Source organism: Somniosus microcephalus, chromosome 11 (genome assembly GCF_052327205.1).
Source record: "Somniosus microcephalus isolate GS21.2 chromosome 11, FLI_Smic_1.0, whole genome shotgun sequence".
Taxonomy (NCBI): domain Eukaryota; kingdom Metazoa; phylum Chordata; class Chondrichthyes; order Squaliformes; family Somniosidae; genus Somniosus; species Somniosus microcephalus.
Window position 1 is genome coordinate 207,800,781 of NC_140997.1, and position 22,898 is coordinate 207,823,678.

The window sequence follows — 22,898 nt, forward strand, 5'->3', positions numbered from 1 at the left end:
GTGCTGTAAATTCCAATTTAGGTGGACAGCTTTTTCGGTAAACACAGTGATGTAAAAACACTACTGAGCGTTTGGTTTGAGTATAAAACAAGGCTTTAATCAACTTTCAAAACCATGTGATTTCTCGTTACAATCACTAGTTCCTGGTTACAGAAACATCCTGAGCAAGCTGGGCCCACGCCCGAGTATTTATACTCCTTGGACGGTGCCACCAGCTGGCTGCCCAGTGTTACTTCATGAGTCATGATAAGATTCATGACACACTGTAAATATCAAAGTCTTACACCTGCTTCTGTAAACGGTTGCTGTGAAAGCTGATTCTCTCCTGGTCTTGCCAGCTCTCCTGCTCCTGGTCAGGCACTTCAGCGACAGGGAAAATCTCACAGCTGCAGAATCATGGAGCACTAAGGGGCCTGACTGCAATGAACAGTCAAGGGAGAACCAGTTTTTGCACTGTCCCAAGATGCACTAAACAGTACACACAGACAGCCTCTGTATTCATGTTTAGTCAAGAGTAGAGGAAATTGCACACCAAAGATATTCGAAACCACAATTATACTAGACCGGGGTCTCTCAACTAAACCTGATGGCCATATGCCGTCTACAAGCCCTGACAGTCTGGATCTCAAAGCCCAGGCGACTCATTTCCATTTGTGTTTATATTTCTTATTTGCTGGTTTGTCCTGTGTTGAAATTTGTGAGTCTGAACATCCAGAAAAGGATGTTCTTTACACTGTTGCCTCATTTGATGGGGCACACCCAGAACTATTAGCACAGGAACTTGAGATGTAAGCTAGTTAGTGGGAATGTGGTTCAAAAGTGCCATTTAAATTCCCATTGCCATTAATTTGCATATATCTCAAATAGCGTAAATTAGTAAAATTCCACTTGTAATTTGGTCTATGGCCTCCTGTTGTCCTATGGCACCTGCCTATGCAGCATACAAAGACAAAATGTTTGGACAGTCCTGTGCTAGCACTGTGCTGGTAGATTTTGTTTTTGTTCAGGGTCTGTTTGCTCTTTTCCCTGCTTAGCATTTTCCAGTATTGACCTCAGTTGCCCATGTAGGCAAGGGCTATGAAATAACTTTCCAAAAATTAGAATCCAGTTGCTCAGGCAAACTTGAATTGACTAGTATAAGCAGATACACACTTGGCACCCTGCACTGAAATTGTCAAAATATAATTTACCATTTTTGAAAACTAATATACCTTGGTACCAAGCCAAAAACGGTAACTTCTTTTCAGCATTTTCCTGCAGACTTTTTTCCATCCCGGGTGGATACAGGGAGTAGAAGTTGAAATGTACTTTTACAATCAAACACAGGCTTAAGGTTCCGATTCTGCTGTGGTGGTGGTTCTGTGTTTCCTTCTAAAAGCCTGGGGGTTTCCATTTGTTGAAGAACTCTGCCACCTCAGTTGTTTTCCTGTTTGATATGATCCCAAGTAGGTTTGTGCATCATCCTGCTCTGGTCAAGATGCATTTTTCCTGTCCTGCAAACTGCCATTATTAATTATTAGAAGTGCTTCAGTAGATGATAGGAACAGGAGTTGACCATCAGCCCCTCGAGCCTGCTCTGCCATTCAATGAGATCATGGCTGATCTGCGACCTAACTCTGTATACCCTGCCTTTGGCCCATATCCCTTGGGTTAAAAGAAAGCTATCAATCTCCGATTTAAAATTAACAATTGATCTCGCATTTGCAGAAGAGAGTTCCAAACTTCTACCACCCTTTGTGTGTAGAAGTGTTTCTTAATTTCACTCCTGAAAGGCCTGGCTCTAATTTTTAGACTGTGCTCCCAGTCCTAGAATCCCCAACCAGCGGAAATAGTTTCTCTCTACCCTATCTGTTCCCCTTAATATCTTGAAAACTTCGATCAGATCACCCCTTAATCTTCTAAATTCCAAGGTAATCTTCTAAATTCCAGGGAATACAACCCTAATTTGTGTAATCTCTCCTCGTAACTTAACCCTTGAAGTCCGGGTATCATTCTAGTAAACCTGCGCTGCACTCTCTCCAAGGCCAATATATCCTTCCTAAAGTGTGGTGCCCACAACTGCTCACAGTGCTCCAGGTGTGGCCTAACCAGGGTTTTATATAACTGCAGCTTAACTTCTACCCCCTTGTATTCTAGTCCTCTAGATATAAAGGCCAGCATCCCTTTTTGATCATTTTCTGTACCTGTTCATGACATTTTAATAATCTATGTACCTGGACCCCCAAGTCTCTTTGGACCTCCACTGTTTTTAGCCTTTCACCATTTAGAAAGTACCCTGTTCTATCCTTTTTAAGTCCAAAGTGGATTAACTCACATTTGCCTACATTGAAATCCATTTGCCACAGTTTTGCCCATTCATTTAATCTGTTGATATCCCTTTGTAATTTTATGCTTTCACCTACACTGCCTACAATGCCACTTATCTTTGTGTCAGCGGCAAATTTGGATATATGACTTTCTATGCCATCCTCTAAGTCGGTAATAAATACTGTGAATAGTTGAGGCCCCAACACAGATCCCTGCGGGACACCACTTGTCACATCCTGCCAATTTCAGTACCTACCCATTATCCCTACTGCCTGTCTCCTGCCGCTCAGCCAATTTCCTAACCAGGTCAATAATTTACCCTCCATTCCGTGGGCTTCTACTTTAGTTAACAGTCTCTTATGTGGGACTTTACCAAATGCTTTCTGGAAGTCCATATAAATAACATCCATAGACATTCTCCTGTCCACTACTTTAGTCGCCTCTTCAAAAAATCCAATCCGGTTTGTCAGGCATGACCTACCTTTCACAAATCCATGCTGGCTCTCTGATCAACTGAAAAATTTCAAGGTGTTCAGTCACCCAATCCTTAATTATAGACTCTAGCAATTTCCCGACAACAGATGGTAGGCTAACTGGTCTGTAATTCCCTGGTTTCTCCCTCTCACCATTTTTAAATAGCGGAGTGACATGCGCAATTTTCCAATCTAAAGGAACGATCAATCAGAATAATGCTTCTGCTATAAAACTGCTATTATTACAGGAGAGCTGAGTGTCTATGCTAGTCTTGGATGTGATCAAAGACTGCCATGTCCTTGCCCCATTATCTGAGTGCTATGTCACCGTCCCACAGTGCTGGTGAGAGCACATCAAATCCTTTTTTTACACTGCAGTAATATTCTATGTACAGTAGTTGGTGTGATCAACAACTTGTATTTATATAGCGCCTTTAACTTAGTAAAACGTCCCAAGTCACTTCACAGGACCGTTATCAAACAAAATTAGACACCGAGCCACATTAGATAGGACAGGTGACCAAAAGCTTGGTGAAACAGGTAGACATGTGTGCGGGAAATGCATCCAGCTGCAGCTACTTGCAGACCGCATTGCGGCGCTCGAGCTGCAGGTGGATGAATTTTGGAGCATGCGCGATGCTGAGAGGCTCGTGGATAGCACGTTTAGCGAGTTGTTCACGCCTCAGGGCAGGGCGGCACAGGGGGTGACCATCAGGCGGAGCAACAAAGGCAGGCAGGTAGTGCAGGGAACCCCTGCGGGCATCCCCCTTTCAAACAAGTATACCGCTTTGGATACTGTTGAGGGGGATGACTCACCAGGGGAAGGCAGCAGCAGCCAACTTCCTGGCACTGGGGGTGCTCCTGCTGCCCAGGAAGGGGGGAAAAAGAGTGGGAGAGCAATAGTGGTAGGGGATTCTATAGTAAGGGGAACAGATAGGCGTTTCTGTGGCCGTAGACGTGAATCCAGGATGGTTTGTTGCCTCCCTGGTGCCAGGGTCAAGGATGTCACTGAGCGGCTGCAGGGCATTCTGGAGGGGGAGGGTGAACAGGCAATGGTCGTGGTCCACATTGGTACCAACGACATAGGTAAAAAGAGGGATGAGGTCCTGCATCAAGAATTTAGGGAGCTAGGTAACAGATTAAAGAGCAGGACCTCAAAGGTTGTAATCTCTGGATTACTCCCAGTGCCACGTGCTAGTAAGTATAGGAATGGGAGGATAGAGCAGATGAATGCGTGGCTAAAGAGTTGGTGTAGGGGGGAGGGTTTTACTTTCCTGGATCACTGGGCCTGCTTCTGGGAAAGGTGGGACTTGTACAAGTCGGACGGGTTGCACCTGAACCAGAGCGGGACAAATATCCTTGCGGGGAGGTTTGCTAGCACTGTTGGGGGGGGTTTAAACTAACTTGGCAGGGGGATGGGATACAGAGGGGAGCTGAAATAGGGGGGGATGTGCTGCCAATTATAGAGAAAAAAACAAGTCAGCTTGGTAGACAGGGCAAATATATAAGGGCAAGGCTGGATGGCATCTATTTTAATGCAAGGAGTCTTGCGAATAAGGTGGATGAACTGAAGGTGTTGATAAACACATGGGAGTATGATATTGTTGCTATCACGGAGACATGGTTGAGGGAAGGGCAAGACTGGCAGCTCAATATTCCGGGGTACAGAATCTTCAGGCGAGACAGAGGGGGAGGTATAAGAGGAGGGGGTGTCGCAATATTAATTAAGGAGTCAATTACTGCAGTAAGGAGGGATGATATATTAGCAGGGTCCTCTAATGAGGCCATATGGGTGGAGCTTAAAAACAAAAAGGGGGCAAGCACTTTGCTGGGAGTGTACTATAGGCCTCCAAACAGTCAGGGGGAGATAGAGGAACAGATATGTAGGCAAATCTCAGAGAAATGTGCAAATAATAGGGTAATAATAATGGGGGATTTCAACTTCCCCAATATTAACTGGGATAGTCAGAGTGTGAAAGGCTCAGAGGGTATAGAATTCTTAAAGTGCATCCAGGAGAGCTTTTTGAGCCAGCATGTAGAAAGTCCTACAAGAGAGGGGGCGGTACTGGACCTAATTCTAGGGAATGTGGCCGGCCAAGTGGAAAAAGTGCTAGTAGGTGAGCACTTTGGTGATAGTGACCATAATATGGTAAGATTTAAGGTGGCCATGGAAAAGGACAGGGATGGGCCGGAAATAAAGGTTCTAAATTGGGGGAAGGCCGATTTTAATAGGATAAGGCAGGATCTGGCCAAAACGGACTGGGATCAGCTACTTGTAGGAAAATCCGCATCGGAGCAATGGGAGGCTTTCAGAAGGGAGATTGAGAACATACAATGGCAACATGTTCCCGTAAAGGTCAAGGGTGGTTCCAAAAACCACAGGGAACCTTGGATGTCAGGGGATATACGGGAATGGATTAGGAAAAAAAGGAGGGCTTTTGGTAGATACAAAAGGCTAAAGACGGAGGAAGCCCTAGAGGAGTACAAAAAGTGCAGGGGGATACTTAAAAAAGAAATTAGGAGATCAAGGAGGGGCCATGAAATAACACTGGCAAGCAAAATAAAGGAAAATCCGAAGATGTTTTATAAGTATATTAAGGGTAAGAGGATAACTAGGGAAAAAATAGGGCCCATTAGGGACAAAAGTGGCAATCTGTGTGTGGAGCCGGAAGATGTAGGAGGGGTTCTGAATGAATTTTTTGCGTCTGTTTTCACTATGGAGAAGGACGATGTAGACATAGAAATAGGGCGGGGGGACTGTGATATGCTCGAACATATTAACATCGAGCGGGGGGAGGTATTGGCGGTTTTAGCTGGCCTAAAAATGGATAAATCCCCAGGCCCGGATGAAATGTATCCCAGGCTGCTGTGTGAGGCAAAGGAGGAGATTGCGGGGGCTCTAACACATATATTCAGGACCTCTCTGGCCACAGGGGATGTGCCAGAGGACTGGAGAACCGCTAATGTAGTACCATTATTCAAGAAGGGTAGTAGGGAAAAACCGGGGAACTACAGGCCAGTGAGCCTAACATCAGTGGTAGGAAAATTATTGGAAAAAATCCTGAGGGACAAAATGTGTCTCCACTTGGAGAGGCAAGGATTAATCAGGGATAGTCAACATGGCTTTGTCAAGGGAAGATCATGTCTGACTAATTTGATTGAATTTTTTGAGGGGGTGACTAGGTGTGTGGATGAGGGTAACGCAGTGGATGTGGTATACATGGATTTCAGTAAGGCCTTCGATAAAGTCACGCACAGGAGACTGGTCAAGAAGGTAAGAGCCCATGGAATCCAGGGTGCCTTGGCACATTGGATACAAAACTGGCTTAGTGGCAGAAGGCAGAGGGTGATGGTCGAAGGTTGTTTTTGTGACTGGAAGCCTGTGGCCAGTGGGGTACCACAGGGATCGGTGCTGGGTCCCTTGCTGTTTGTGGTCTACATTAATGACTTGGATATGAATGTAAAGGGTATGATCAGTAAGTTCGCGGATGATACAAAAATTGGTAGGGTGGTAAATAGCGAGGAGGGTAGCCTCAGTCTGCAGGACGATATAGATGGGTTGGTCAGATGGGCGGAACAGTGGCAAATGGAATTTAACCCGGAAAAGTGCGAGGTGATGCACTTTGGGGGGACTAACAAGGCAAAGGAATACACAATGAATGGAAAGACCCTAGGCAAGACGGAGGGTCAGAGGGATCTGGGTGTGCAAGTACACAGATCCCTGAAGGCGGCGGAACAGGTGGATAAGGTGGTAAAAAAGGCATATGGGATACTTGCCTTCATTAGCCGAGGCATTGAATATAAGAGCAAGGAGGTTATGATGGAGCTGTATAAAACACTGGTTAGGCCACAGCTGGAATATTGTGTGCAGTTCTGGTCGCCACACTACAGGAAGGATGTGATCGCGTTAGAGAGGGTGCAGAGGAGGTTCACCAGGATGTTACCAGGGCTGGAGCGCTTCAGCTATGAAGAGAGACTGGGCAGGTTGGGTTTGTTTTCCTTGGAGCTGAGGAGGCTGAGGGGGGACATGATTGAGGTGTACAAAATTATGAGGGGCATAGATAGGATGGATGCTGAGGAGCTTTTTCCCTTAGTAGAGGGGTCGATAACTAGGGGGCATAGATTCAAGGTAAAGGGCGGGAGGTTTAGAGGGGATTTGAGAAAGAACTTTTTCACCCAGAGGGTGGTTGGAGTCTGGAACTCACTGCCTGAAAGGGTTGTGGAGGCAGAAACCCTCACAACATTTAAGAAGCATTTGGATGTGCACTTGAAATGCCATAGCATACAAGGCTACGGGCCAAATGCTGGAATATGGGATTAGATTAGACAGGGCTTGATGGCCGGCGCGGACACGATGGGCCGAAGGGCCTCTATCCGTGCTGTATTACTCTATGACTCTATGACTCTATGACTTTAAGGAGCGTCTTAAAGAAGGAGAGAGAGGCGGAGAGGTTTAGGCAGGGAATTCCAGAGCTTAGCATTCAACATAGAAACACTGCTGGTGTGAGACTGGAATTTCTTGTTGTAAATCAGGGTTTCTGTATTATATACCTTCTCTCTACAACATGCACTGTCTATAAGCAGACTTTGAACTTAGTCACGCATACGTAGTAAACATATGGCCTTCCAGGGAAATAAGACTACCTGTATTTTAAATAGGGGTCGATGGCTTGGCGGCATGTTTTAATCGATGATTAAAGTTATGGATTGTTTCATACTTTTATGATGGAATAAGGTATCAGCTAGTTGTGTTTGATCATGATGTTGAGTTTAGTTAATTCCTTGTCTTCCTGTTTCTAGTCATATTTATGCATCCTTGTGTATTGAGAAGGAGTAACGACCTAACGTCAGTCCAACAGCATGATTCAGCTCCTTTTAATGAGAAAGTGGATGTGGGTTCCTTCTGCCTTTCCTTTCCCCTCCCCCGCCCCAGTCAGCTGAAAGTCTGACACAGTTAATGGCCCAGAAATTTGGGTCGGGGGCTTCCCGCGGGTGCAAGCCCCCGACCTGCACTTACCTTGCGCGCCAGCCGTTGAGCTGTGGGCCCCCGTGGAATTCCGATCTGGGGCCTGGTCCAGCTGCCGGCGCGCAGTGCTTGCGTATCCCAGGGGCGCAGTTAGTTCGATGCATCCCCTGGGATCACGTGGGCCATGGGCAGCCAATCGGAGCAGGGAATGCTCCATTCATAAGTCTGACAGGAAGTGCTGTCAAACTTAGAAATACTACGGGCCCCTTCTTCTTACAAAACATCACTAAATCTTCAAATACATTTTTTTAAATCACATTTTCTAAATAAACTATAAATTAAATGAAATAACTATTTTAAACAATTTAAATTTTTGAAAAAAATAATTTTATTTTCTAACGGGGCTAAAAATAAACTTACCTTGCTTTAAAGTATTTAAAAATAATAAACCTGTGGGGAAAAAATGTTTTAATTTGAATTAATTCACCACTTAGCTTGTAAAAAGCAGGCCTTACGCTTGCTTTTTACATTTCTAACTTCTGCAGGAAAACCTGTATTTAAAAAAAAAAAACCAGCCGAAGTTCGATGCGCACGCGCAGTCTCCCCCGTGCACGCATTCGACCTTTGAACCCCTGCTTTCAGGGGAACGGTAGAGCCGGTTTCCCGCACATGCAGGAAACCGGCACTTCCATTGGGCCTACGGGTGAGTACCCTGTGCGTACTCACCCATGGAGACCCGAATTTCTGGGCCAATGTGTTTTGGTTTTGAGTTGCTGTGGTGACCATCGCCATAATGATGCGATATTCTAAACTACTGTAATGCTTATGGCAGCTGTACAATTTCAACTTGGATAGTTTGAATGGTTCACATACGTGATCACTATTATATAAATGGTTACAAGATCCACATTTCTACAGATTGAATCATCAGTAGGTGTAGCTGTATTACTGTACAGACTAAAGGATAGAGCAGCGCTGCGGCCAGTGTCCCCGGGGTGGAGGCAGCGCTGCAGCCAGTGTCCCCGGGGTGGAGGCAGCGCTGCAGCCAGTGTCCCCGGGGTGGAGGCAGCGCTGCAGCCAGTGTCCCCGGGGTGGAGGCAGCGCTGCAGCCAGTGTCCCCGGGGTGGAGGCAGCGCTGCAGCCAGTGTCCCCGGGGTGGAGGCAGCGCTGCAGCCAGTGTCCCCGGGGTGGAGGCAGCGCTGCAGCCAGTGTCCCCGGGGTGGAGGCAGCGCTGCAGCCAGTGTCCCCGGGACGAACGGGATTTGGTGCGAGTTAGGACATGGGCAGCCGAGTTTTGGATGACCTCAAGTTTATGTTGGATAGAATGTGGGAGGCCAGCTAGGAGTGTGTTGGAATGGTCAAGCCTGGAGGTAACAACGGCATGGATGAGGGTTTCAGCTGTGGATGAGCTGAGGCAGGGGCGGAGACGGGCGATGTTATGGATGTGGAATTAGGCGTTCTTCGTTATGCTGCGGATATGTGGTCGGAAGCTCATTTCAGGGTCAAATATGACACCAAGGTTACGAACAGTGTGGTTCAGCCTCAGACAAATGTTAGGGAGAGGGATGGAGTCAGTGGCTAGGGAACGGAACAAAAGGGATCTACACCTATTAAGTGAATGAGATAAGGAGTGACAAGTGGCTTTTAGTGTCATATGTTGTGTAAAGTAATCCATAAGTATAAATGTTTTATGCTTCTTGTATCAATCAATGGGGCCTATTTTGCATTTGCCCTGTGGATTATGGTATTGGGTGAAGGTCAGTCTCGTGGGATACAACAGTTGCCTCCCCTTACAGGGTTGACCCCACTAATGATGTGTGCAGGGGTTGGCATATCCAAAGTGATGGTGAAAACAAGACAAAAATAACAAATTAAAACAGTAAAATCAATGAAAATTATACAAAACAAACCACGCCTTGCCCATCAGTCGTTCAGTGAACTGACAGATGTAGGTTGTCAGTACTCGAGGATTATCCAGGTGCGAACTATTGCTCTAAGCTCAACCTACTCATCCTAGACCCGTGGATGGCAGACTTAACCAGGTGCAGGATCAGATGCACCATGAGGTCCTCTGATCTGTTCATCCTACGCACTAGGTTAGTGAAAATAAAGTGGGATGGGACGGGAGTGGGGGCGGGGTGTGAAGGAACTAAAAACTTTAAAGACTGGGTGTTGATCAGCAAAGGTGAATGAATAGGTGATAACCACAGTCAACAAAGATGGATCTTGAGGCTGCTGGATTGTCATGAAATGGTTTATTTTAACCCTGTAAATTCATTGGTAAGGCCATGTATTTAGAATATATGGAATGCACTCATTGATGCCTTACCTTCGTAACAACATTGAATCCTGGGAGTTAGACTCTGGTGGTTGTTTGCGAGAGGTGGATGAGTCGGAAGGTGTGTAGAAGTGGCAATTTTACTCAACCCCTTCCCCTCCACTCCCTACTAGTCAGTTAGTAAAATAAACTTCCATCAAGTCGAGCAATTTGTGTTGTGATCAGCTGCTTTAAAAAAAATATATTGAATATCCAGTGGCGATATAGACATGGAGGGTAAAATATCCCATGGATCAATATAGTACATGTTGCTGGTGGGAGCACATAAATGTCAGAATTGAATAATATTACTTCAAGCAACTCATAGGAATTTCACACCGCTTCCTCTATGGTAATTTTACCTTTTAGGAGACTAAGGAAGTCAGACAGAGTCTGTGGCAATGCAGATTATACATGGTCTGCTGGAAACAATGTTTCCAACTTGCTCATACCATACTGATGTTCTAAATAGTTTAACAGTTATACCCCTATTTTTTTAATACATCTTTAATAATGAATAGGCTAGAGATATGAGTACACTATGCTGTGCTTTACGGCAATTTCCTCGCAGCGATGACCCATCACAATTCTTTTGCTAACCTACTCTGTTTTGCTTTTATTTCAGTTTTGGCTCGGTTGTTGCAATCGGAGTGAGCTTTTTTGGGATTTTCCTTTTCTCGCTTGTGATCTGTTTATGCTGCCCTTGTTGTCTTCTCTACAAGATGGCACGAAGAGGACGCCAGCGTAAGTAGTCCAGATTTATGGTTTAAAGAAATTTCTTGGGTCTTTTTATTGTCGTGCAGCCTTAGGTGGTTGTATAGAACTGAACATTTGTACTTGTGTGCTTTTCACCAAATAAAATATTTATATATTTATTTTTACATACACACATACACACCTGGACTTGCTATATTCCCTCTTGTATCCCTGTCCATAGAATAACATTTTTCTACTTGAAATAATGTTGAGCACAAAATAATAATAGATTGGGAAGGTCATTCAGCTCATTTAATTCATCCATCCAGAGATGAGCTACCCCCGCCCCCTCCAGTTGTACCATCCAATTGTTTTGATACTGTTATGGGTGTAGAAAAAGTATACCTTGAATATTAGGACCGAGATGAGGAAAAGTTTCTTCACCCAAAAGGATGTGAATCTTTGGAATTCTCTACCCCAGAGGGCTGTGGATGCTCAGTCAATGAGTATATTCAAGACCGAGGTCGATCGGTTTTTGGATAATAAGGGAATCGAGGGATATGGGGATAGTGCGGGAAGATGCAGTTGAGGTAGAAGATCAGCCATGATATTGAATGGCGGACCCGGCTCGAGGGGCCGAATGGCCGACTCCAGCTCCTATTTCTTAATTTCTTATTCCAGTGTTTTTGGTTACACTGCTTTATCTGGAAGCTTATTCCACATGTTGGTCAGTCTTGGTGTGAAGAATTTCCTGATAGCTGTCCTAAACATACCCTTCTCTAGTTTAAATCTGTGTTTCTTACTTTAAATTGAACTGCAAGAGTAGAATTAATATTCTGGGTATACTTTTTCTATATCCATAACAGTATTAAACATCTATAAGATCACCACTTAGATGCCTCCTTTCTGACCTGAAAACCCCAAGATTCTCCAGTCTTTCCTCAAACTCAGATTTCTGACACTGAGGATTAGCCTCGGTGCTCTTCTGCACTGCTTCCAGTGCTTGATTGTCTCTCTTATTTTTTAGTGACCAGAACTGGGCACAGTAGTCAAGGTCCAGTCTGATCAGAGCATCATAAAATTTAAGAACATAAGAAATAGGAACGGGGGTAGGCCATTCGGCCCCTCGAGCCTGCTCCGCCATTCAATAAGATCATGGCTGATCTGATCTTGGCCTCAGCTCCACTTTCCTGCCTGTTTCCCCATAACCCTTGACTCCCCCGTAGTTCAAAAATCTGTCTATCTCCGCCTTGAATATATTCAATGACTCCGCCTCCACAGCTCTCTGCGGTAGAGAATTCCAAAGATTCACGACCCTCAGAGATGAAGTTCCTCCTCATCTCTGTCTTAAATGGGCGACCTCTTATTCTGAAACTATGCCCCCTAATTCTAGATTCCCCCATGAGGGGAAACTTCCTCTCGGCATCTACCCTGTCAAGCCCCTTTATATGTTGCAATAAGATCACCTCTGATTCTTCTAAACTCCAATGATATAGGCCAAACTGCTCAACCTTTCTTCATAAGACAACCCTTTCAACCCAGGAATCAACCTAGTGAACCTTCTCTGAACTGCCTCCAATGCAAGTATATCCCTCCTTAAATAAGGAGACCAGAACTGTACACAGTACTCCAGATGTGGTCTCATCAATACCCTATACAGTTGTAGCAAGACTTCCCTACTTTTATACTCCACCCCCCTTGCAATAAAGGCCAACATTCCATTTGCCTTCCTAATTACTTGCTGTACCTGTAGGCTAACTTTTTGTGTTTCATGTATGAGGACCCCCAGATCCCTCTGTACCGCAGCATTCTGTAGTCTCTATTTAAATAATATTTTGCTTTACTATTCTTCCTACCAAAGTGGATAACCTCACATTATACTACATCTGCCAAATTTTTGCCCACTCACTTAACCTATCTATATCCCTTCGCAGTCTCTGTCTCCTCCTCACAACTTACTTTCCCACCTATCTTTGTATCGTCAGCAAATTTGGCTACAGTACACTCTGTCCCTTCATCCAAGTCATTAATATAGATTGTAAATAGTTGAGGCCGCAGCACTGATCCCCGTGGCACCCCACTAGTTACAGTTTGCCAACCTGAAAATTACCCATTTATCCCGACTCTGTTTTCTGTTAGTTAACCACTCCTCTATCCATGCTAATACATTACCCCCAACACCATGAGCTCTTATCTTCTGCAGTAACCTTTTATGTGGCACCTTATCCAATGCTTTTTGGAAATCCAAATACACTACATCTACTGGTTCCCCTTTATCCACCCTGCTTGTTACATCCTCAAAGAGCTCTAATAAATTTGTCAAACACGATTTCCCTTTCATAAAACCATGTTGACTCTGCTTGATTGTATTATGATTTTCTAAATGTCCTGTTACTACTACCTTAATAATGGATTCCAGCATTTTCCCAATGACTGATGTTAGGCTAACTGCCTGTAGTTTTCTGTTTTCTGTCTCCCTTCTTTCTTGAACATATACGTTACATTTGCGGTTTTCCAATCCGCTGGGACCTTTCCAGAGTCTAGGGAATTTTGGAAGATTATAACCAATGCATCCACTATCTCTGCAGCCACTTCTTTTAAGACCCTAGGATGCAGGCCATCGGGTCCAGGGGACTTGTCAGGCCTTTAGTCCCATAGTTTGCCTAGTACATTTTCTCTAGTGATGGTGATTGTTTTAAGTTCCTCCCTCCCTTTTTTGCCCCTTGATTTTCCACTATTATTGGGATGCTTTTAGTGTCTTCTACAGTGAAGACCGATACAAAATATTTGTTCAAAGTCTCTGCCATTTCCTTATTTCCCATTATTAATTCCTCAGTCTCATCCTCTAAGGGACCAACGTTTACTTTAGCTACTCTCTTCCTTTTTATATACTTGTAGAAGCTCTTACTGTCTGTTTTTATATTACTTGCTAGTTTACTCCTAATCTATTTTCTCCCTCTTTATTTTTTTAGTCAACCTTTGCAAGTTTCTAAAAAATTTCCCAATCCTCTGGCCTACCACTAATCTTCGCAACATTGTATGCCTTTTCTTTCAATTTGATACCCTCCTTAACTTCCTTAGTAAGCCACGGATGGTTCATCCTTTCTTACTGGAATATGCAACCATCTTCAGCCAGAAGTGCCGAGTGGATGATCCATATTGGCCTCCTCCTGAGGTCCCCACCATCACAGAAGCCAGTCTTCAGCCAATTCGATTCACTCCACGTGATATCAAGGAACGGCTGAGTGCACTGGATACAATAAAGGCTGTGGGCCCAGACAACATCCCGGCTGTCATGCTGAAGATTTATGCTCTAGAACTAGCCGCGCCATCGCCAAGCTGTTCCAGTACAGCTAGAACACTGGCTTCTGTCTGACAATGTGGAAAACTGCCCAAGTATGTCCTGTCCACAAAAAGCAGGAAAAATCCAATTTGGCCAATTACCGCCCCATCAGTCTACTCTCAATCATCAGCAAAGTGATGGAATGTGTCATCGACAGTGCTATCAAGCAGCACTTGCTCACCAATAACCTGCTCACTGATGCCCAGTTTGGGTTCCGCCAAGACCACTCGGCTCCCGACCTCATTACAGCCTTGGTCCAAACATGGACAAAGGAGCTGAATTCCAGAGGTGAGGTGAGAGTGACTGCCCTTGACATCAAGGCAGCATTTGACCGAGTGTGGCATCAATGAGCCCTAGTAAAACTGAAATCAATGGGAATCTGGAGGAAAGCTGTCCACTGGCTGGAGTCATACCTAGCACAAAGGAAGATGGTTGTAGTGGTTGGAGGTCAATCATCACAGCCCCAGGACATTGCTGCAGGAGTTCCTCAGGACAGTGTCCTAGGCCCAACCATCTTCAGCTGCTTCATCAATGACCTTCCCTCCAACATAAGGTCAGAAAGGGGGATGTTCGCTGATGACTGCACAGTGTTCAGTGCCATTCAGAACTCCTCAGATAATGAAGCAGTCCATGTCTGCATGCAACAAGACCTGGACAACATTCAGGCTTGGGCTGATAAATGGCAGGTAACATTCGCACCACACAAGTGCCAGGCAATGACTATCTCCAACAAGTGAGAGTCTAACCACCGCCCCTTGACATTCAACGGCATTACCATCGTCAAATCCCCCACCATCAACATCCTGACCAGAAACCTAACTGGACCAGCCACATGAATACTGTGGCTACAAGAGCAGGTCAGAGGCTAGGTATTCTGCGGTGAGTGTCTCACCTCCTGACTCCCCAAAGCCTTTCCACCATCTATAAGGCACAAGTAAGGAGTGTGATGGAATACTCTCCACTTCCCTGGATGAGTGCAGCTCCAACAACACTCAACACCATCCAGGACAAAGCAGCCCACTTGATTGGCACCCCATCCACCACCTTAAACATTCACTCCCTCCACCACCGGTGTACCGTGGTTGCAGTGTGTACCATCTACAAGATGCACTGCAGCAACTCGCCAAGACTTCTTTGGCAGCACCTCCTAACCCGCAACCTCTTCCACCTAGAAGGACAAGGGCAGCAGGTGCATGGGAACACCACCACCTCCAAGTTCCACTCCAAGTCACACACTGTGGTAAACCACTGTTATTGTTATTCACTGTTGTTGTTGTTGTTGCTGCACACTGTTGTACCTATGCATGCCTCAACATGTCTCGGCTGGCTCCACCCACAGGCCCAGGTATAAAGGTGATTGACCTGCAGCCCCCTGCCTTCTTGGAACCCAGTCAACCACGAGAGGCATGCTCTGTTCTTTGCTAATAAAAGCCTTTAGTTACTCTCCTAACTCTCCGTCTTTTATGAGTAATTGATAGCGCATCAATTTTATTAGCAAAAACAAAATGTCGACAAACGCTGAACAGCAGGCTGCTGCACCAAACGCTGAGCAGCAGGAGCTGCTGCGAGCCCTCAGACCAACATGCCTGGACCTAGACCCCCAAGAAGCGGGTTCAGCTACCAAATTCGCACATTGGCTGCGTTGCTTCGAGGCCTACCTGCAAGCCTCAACTGTGACCCTGGACGAAAACAAGTTGGAAATCCTGGCCTCAAAGGTGAGCCACCAAGTTTATACAATAATCCAGGACGCGACGACCTACGCGGCGGCTATCGATCTGCTAAAAGGGCAATACGCACGCCCGGTAAATACGGTCTATGCCAGGCACCTCTTAAGATCCCGCAGACAGCAGCCCGGGGAATCGGTGGAGGCCTTCCTACGGGCACTACAGATACTCGGCCGAGACTGCGATTGCAAAGAAGTACCAGCCGCAGCGCGCACGGAGGGACTGATCCGAGATGCTTTCGTTGCGGGTCTAAGGTCCGACTACTCCCGGCAGAGACTGTTGGAAAAGGGAGAAATGGACCTGAGAAAAGCAGTGTCCCTCGCGCTCTCGCTCGACGCGGCCCACAGGAATATGGACGCCTTCTCCCCTAACCGCTCCGCAACGTGGACGCCACAACCTTGGGTCATGGGACCGCCACCTTCAACTGCTGCTGCGATGTCCAAGGCACAGAAATGTTATTTTTGTGGCCAGGCAAAACACCCCAGAGCACGCTGCCCGGCGAGAAACGCTACCTGCTCCGGCTGCGGGAAGAAAGGACACTATGTCAGCGCCTGCAAAGGTAAAACCGCCAACGCCAGCAGCGCCGCGTGCGAACCGTGGGGGCAGCCATCTTGTCCGCCATCTTGGGCTCCCCCAGCCGCGTGGGGATCGGGACCATGGGCGCCGCCATTTTTTCCGCCATCTCGGACGTCTCCAACTTCAACCACGGGGGACCCGGACTCAACCACCGCCTCATCTGACGACCACATCGACTCGCTCGACCATACGCTGGCCTCCGTGACGCTGGACCAATCTCTCCCTCATCAACTGTCCAGGTCCATGATGGACATTACGGTAAACGGCCGCGCCTCTACCTGCCTTTTTGACAGCGGGAGCACGGAAAGCTTTATCCACCCCGACACGGTGCGCAGTTACACTCTCCCGGTCCTGCCGACGCGACATCGGATCTCTTTGGCTTCCAAAGCCCAGTCAGCGGACGTTGGTGGCTACTGTGTAGTGACCCTTTCAGTAAGGGGCACAGAATACAAAAATTTTAAACTCCTGGTCCTGCCCCATCTTTGCGCTACCGTTCTACTGGGGTTGGATTTTCAGTGCCACCTTAAGAGTGTCACATTAGCGTACGATGGACCCCTCCCCCCCCACTCACAGTCTGCAGCCAGCAGCTTTTAAATCGCCCGCCGCGCACCATTTGCAGCCTCTCCACCCTTAAAGTCCCCCCCCCCCCTTGTTCGCTAACCTCACCCGCGACTGTAAGCCCATCGCTACCAAAAGCAGGCGTTACAGTGCCGGGGATAGGAGCTTCATTAAATCCGAGGTAGCAAGACTCCTGATGGAAGGGATTATTGAAAGTAGCACCAGCCCATGGCGAGCACAAGTGGTGGTAGTGAAGACTGGCGAAAAACAGCGCCTAGTTATTGACTACAGCCAGACGATCAATCGCTACACCCAGCTAGATGCATACCCACTCCCCCGCATATCTGACATGGTCAATCAGATAGCACAATACCAGGTGTTCTCGACGATTGATCTGAAGTCGGCATACCACCAGCTCCCCATCAGGGCTGAGGACCGCCAGTACACAGCTTTTGAAGCTGACGGTCGTCTCTACCACTTCCTCAGAGTTCCCTTCGGCGTCACCAACGGGGTTTCAGTCTTCCAACGGGAGATGGACCGGATGGTTGACCAGAACGCGCTCCAGGCCACTTTCCCCTATCTAGACAACGTCACCATCTGCGGCCGCGACCAGCAGGACCATGCGCATCACACACCATTCTGACTTGGAAGTATATTGCCGTTCCTTCATTGTCGCTAGGTCAAAATCCTGTAACTCCCTCCCTAACAGCACTGTGGGAGTACCTTCATCACACTGACTGCAGCGGTTCAAGAAGGCGGCTCACCAGCACCTTCTCAAGGGCAATTAGGGATTGGCAACAAATGCTGGCCTTGCCAGTGACTCCCACATCCCATGAACGAATAAAGAAAAAAATATCTGAGAGTTATGAAATATCTCCATAAAAGTCTGCCACTGCTTATCTACCGTATTACCTTTTAATCTATTTTTTCCAGTTCACTTTAGCCAACTCTGTCTTCATACCCTTGTAATTGCCTTTATTTAAGTTTAAGACACCAATTTCAGACCCAAGTTTCTCACCCTCAAACTGAATGTGAAATTCTATCATGTTATGATCACTCTTCCCTCGAGGATCCTTTACTATGAGATCATTAATTAATCCTGTCTCATTATACATTACCAGACCTAAATAGCCTGTTCCCTGGTTGGTTCCACAATGTATTGTTCTAAGAAACTGTCCTGAGTACACTCTATGAACTCGTCCTCAAGGCTACCTTTGCAAATTTAATTTGTCCAATCTATATGAAGATTAAAATCGGCCACGATTATTGCAGTACCTTTCTTACAATCCCCCATTATTTCTTGATTTATACTCTGTCCCACAGTGTAGCTACTGTTAGGGGGCCTATAGACTACTTCCACCAGTGACTTCTTTCATTATTATTTCTTATTTCCACCCAAATTGATTCTACATCTTGATCTTCTGAGCCAAGATCATTTCTCACTACTGTACAGAGCTCATCCTTTATTAACAGAGCTACCCCACCTCCTTTTCCTTTCTGCTTATCCCTCCGAAATGTCAAATACCCCTGAATATTCAGTTCCCAGCCTTGGTCACCTTGCAGCCATGTTTCTGTAATGGCTATCAGATCATACCCATTTATTTCTATTTGTGCTGTCAATTCACCTATCTTGTTATGAATGTTGTGTGTATTCAGATAAAGAGTCTTTATTTTTGTCTTTTTACCATTTTTCCCTACTCTGAACCTATTTGCTGGTGCACTCTTACTTGTACACTCTGTCCATTCCTGTCACACTCTGGTTATCATCACCCCTATCGCTACCCTGCACTATTGCCTTGTCCTTTCCCTTTAACTTTCTAAGATTCCCCTCGCCTGAACCCTCCCCCTCACTATTTAGTTTAAAGCCTTTATCTACAGCCCTAGTTATTCGACACTGGTCCCAGCATGGCTCAAGTGAAGCCCATCCCAACGGAACAGCTCCCTCTTTCCCAGTACTGGTGCCAGTGCCCTATGAATTGAAACCCATTTCTCCCACATCAATCCTTGAGCCACGCATTCAACTCTCTGATCTTATTGACCTATGCCAAGTTGCTCGTGGATCAGGTAGTAATCCAGAGATTATTACCTTTGTGGTTCTGCTTTTTAATTTAGCCCCTAGCTGCTCATACTTCCTCAGCAGAACCTCTTAGTACTGCCTATGTCGTTGGTACCTACGTGTACCACGACAACTGGATCTTTCCCCTCCCACTCAAAGTTCCTCTCCAGCCCCGAGGAGATGTCCTTAATCTTGGCGCCGGGCAGGCGACACAGCCTTTGGGACTCACGCTCTCGGCTGCAGAGAGCAGTATCTCTCCCCCTAACTATACTGTCCCCTACCACTACTACATTCCTTTTTACTCCCTGAACTTGAACACCCCCTGTACCACAGTGCAGTGGTCAGTTTGCTCATCCTCCCTGCAGTTCCTGCTCTCGGCCACACAGGCTGCAAGAACCTCGTACCTGTTGGACAAGTGCAAGGGCTGAGGCTCCTCCAATGCTACCTTCTGGACCCCCATACCTGCCTCACTCGTAGTCACACCCGGCTGTCCCTGACCACGGACCAAATCTGAAGTATTTAACCTAAGGGGTGTGACTGTCTCTTGGAACAAAGTGTCCAGGTGATCTTCTCCCTCCCTGATGTATCGCAGTGTCTGAAGCTCGGACTCCAGCTCACCAACTCTGAGCTGAAGTTCCTCAAACTGCAGACACTTACTGCAGATGTGGTCGCTGTGGATCACACTGGGGTCTTCCAGCTCCCACATGCTACAGCTGCAACACATCAGCTGCCCTGCCATCTCTATTGTATTTTATCTAACTAATTAGGTTTTCAAGTTTTGAAATACTCAATTATCTATTAATAGTTTTTAATCTAGGTAATAACCTTGTTTAATTTATTAAATTTAGTTATATGCTTTAGGTCTTTACTGTAACTTAGCCCACAGTCCTAATTTAACCCTAGCTGTTTGTTTTTTTTTATGTATCAAGCAGCACCCCTTACCCCCACCTCACCGAATTCCCTCACTCACCAAATTCCAGAGTTTAGCACTCTGTAGAAGCAGTACTCCGTAGAACTGGACTCCGTGTTACTTACCTTATGTTCTTACTGTAATTCAAAATCTTCTGCATAGAAACAGGAAAGTCAAGGGTAGCTAGTCAGGAAACTGAACCTAACTCTGTTTGTGAACTCTAAATACAATTGAGAATATGTACCATGTTGACCAGTTTAAAGAAAAAAAAAATACCCTGTGCAATAAAGGTACAAAAAAGCAAGTGTTTCTTGGGCTGTTCTTTGGCCAGTAGCTACAGAATTGATTCTAGCCTGGTATTACCTGATTTATCCTGGCTGGCTCTGAATTGGACTCTCTGAGCCAGCAAAGAGCTCTGTTCCAACCAGTAAGCTTCAAATACTGTGCGAATGTGGGTGATGTTGCCCACTCTCTGAAAACATTGCCACCCCCCACTTACGTTAACAAAGTACCCAGAGGTGCAAGGAGGACCTTTTGAGCACTTTTCCACTCCCAAGTTAGGTTAGGACCACACTCCAGAGTTACACTGTCACCAATACATCGCTGTGAAGTGGAAACCATTTTGCACTAGGGTTGCCAACACTGATTGGACATGGCTTCATCACATGACCACCTGCCCCCTCGCGCGCCCCCCCCCCACCCCCACAATCAAACAGCCTTTCTTCTCCCCATCTTTAATAAATGAATGTGTTCAAAAGAAAATGGACAAAAATACAGTTTTTTTAATGCCACTATAATTTTTCTCACTGGTTGCTCCTAAAGATTAATCTTTCATTCCTGCAGGGTTGGCAACCCTACTTTGCACCGATGTAAAACTGGCAGTTTGACTGCACCCTTGTAGAATATGGGCTTTTTCATATCTTTTGTCTTTTTTTTGCTGTACTTGGTTAACTGAAGCTATATCCCAATACCAACTATGCAGATTTCTCATCGAAGGTGGGAACAATACAATTCTAAATGAATTGATTCAATTTTTAGTATCATTAGCAAATGGATCTGTCCCGTTTCACACCCGCTTAGGTCACTGGTGAAGTCACAAAACTAAAACATTTTTATAAACAATATTTGTCTAAAGCGTAGGCTTCCCAGGGAGCTTATTTTCTGTTTGTGATTCTGAATAGGGTCTTTCGGTTTCCGTGCTTGTACAGAGGAAGTGGTTTACATGAGGGTCAGGTTACAAGACTATGTCATCAATTCCCATGTGTACTGGGTGGAACTTTAACCTGCACCAGTAGAGTCAGAAATTGTGTGGGCATGCTGAATAGTAAATATTTAACTTTAAATAAGGATTATAGAAGAGCATGTCGTGGCCTCTGTTTATATAAGTGGAACAGGAGAAATCCATGTTCTTGATGGTATCTATGGAACCCTGTTTTATGCCTCTTTTAATCAAGCAAGCTTTTTTTTAAACTTGAGCTTTCTGTATCTCTAAATGTTCTGGGCAGTGCTCATGGGGGAAATGTTTATTTTTCAGTCACTGGTGGAGTGGCCTTCCTGTTCGTTGCATTTGTCATGCATGACTCATTCAGCTGAATCTACGTGTGCTGCGTCACATGGGGTAAACGGGCACATATTTCACTTTGTTACTGGAAGTAGCAGCCTGGGAGAATATTTCTATTGGCAACTGTTTCCAGGAACAACATTCCACCCCATTGACCCATTAGAATTATTTAATCAAATGGGATATAGTGTCCTTCTTGTAAGAAGCTGAGATATATACAATTCTTCAAAGTATACTCAGTAACTAAACTTAAATGACTTGCTTGCTGTTTATTGGTAAAATTAGTTAAAATTGTGGTAAATGTTTTAAGACAGAATTGTTTAAACTTGTTCTTGGACACTGGCGAAGAACCTTTCACGGCTTCAGGATGTCCCAAAGTGCTTCACAGCTAAAGAAGTACTTTTGAAGTGTAGTCACTGTTGTAATACTGCAGGCAACAAGGTCCCACAAACAGCAATTGGATAAATAACCAGAGAATTTGTTTTTAGTCAGGTGAAGTAGGGAGAGGTGTGAGTAATATATTGAAGGTGGAAGCGGAGTCTGTCACCAAGACCCATGATTCCACCTTAAGATATTACTTTAGCAAAATACTGCGGATGCTGGAAATCCGAAATAACAACAGAAAACGCTGGAAAAGCTCAGCAGGCCAGGCAACATCCGTGAAGAGAGAAATAGAGTTAACGTTTCGGGTCAAAACCCTTCTACAGAACTGAGGGAAAAAAAGGCAGGAAATGAAACAGATTAAAAGGCAGTTTGGGGGCTGGGAAATGGGGGAGGGGATGAAAGAAGAGACATTAAGAGAATATTCAAGGTGAGACGAGATAATAATAGGACAGGTAAAGAAACAAACAATGGCTCTAGATGAAGTGTGAAATGCGCTGGCAGAGTGAAAGACTCCTCTGGAGATCTCCCTCCCCCCCCCCCCCACGGCCACCAACCTCATAGTTCCCCAACCCCGCACAGCCCGCTTCTACCTCCGTCCCAAGTTCCACAAACAGGACTGCCCTGGTAGACCCATTGTTTCAGCCGGTTCTTGCCCCACGGAACTTATTTCTTCCTATCTCGACTCTATCTTTGCTCCCCTTGTCCAGTCTCTTCCCACCTACATCCGCGACTCTTCTGATGCCCTCCGCCACTTCCAGTTTCCTGGCCCCAACCGCCTCCTTTTCACCATGGTCGTACAATCCCTCTACACCTTCATCCCCCACCAGGATGGCCTGAGGGCGCTCCGCTTCTTCCTTGAACAGAGGCCCAACCAGTCCCCATCCACCACCACCACCTCCGCCTGACTGAACCTGTTCTCACATTGAACAACTTCTCCTTTGACTCCACTCATTTCCTCCAAATCAAAGGTGTTGCTATGGGTACCCGCATGGGTCCTAGCTATGCCTGCCTTTTCGTGGGATATGTG

General features: G+C 45.9%; 1 protein-coding gene across 2 annotated transcripts in view; it reads left to right on the forward strand.

Annotated features, from left to right (window-relative positions):
* The window catches only part of LOC147111162 (uncharacterized), a 91,518-nt gene that overhangs the window by 54,393 nt on the left and 14,227 nt on the right, over positions 1–22,898 (forward strand). For both annotated transcript variants that reach the window (XM_086001778.1, XM_086001779.1), the window contains one exon: positions 10,689–10,807. In XM_086001778.1, the coding sequence (XP_085857904.1) occupies positions 10,689–10,807 (119 nt within the window). The remainder of the gene's footprint in view (positions 1–10,688; positions 10,808–22,898) is intronic.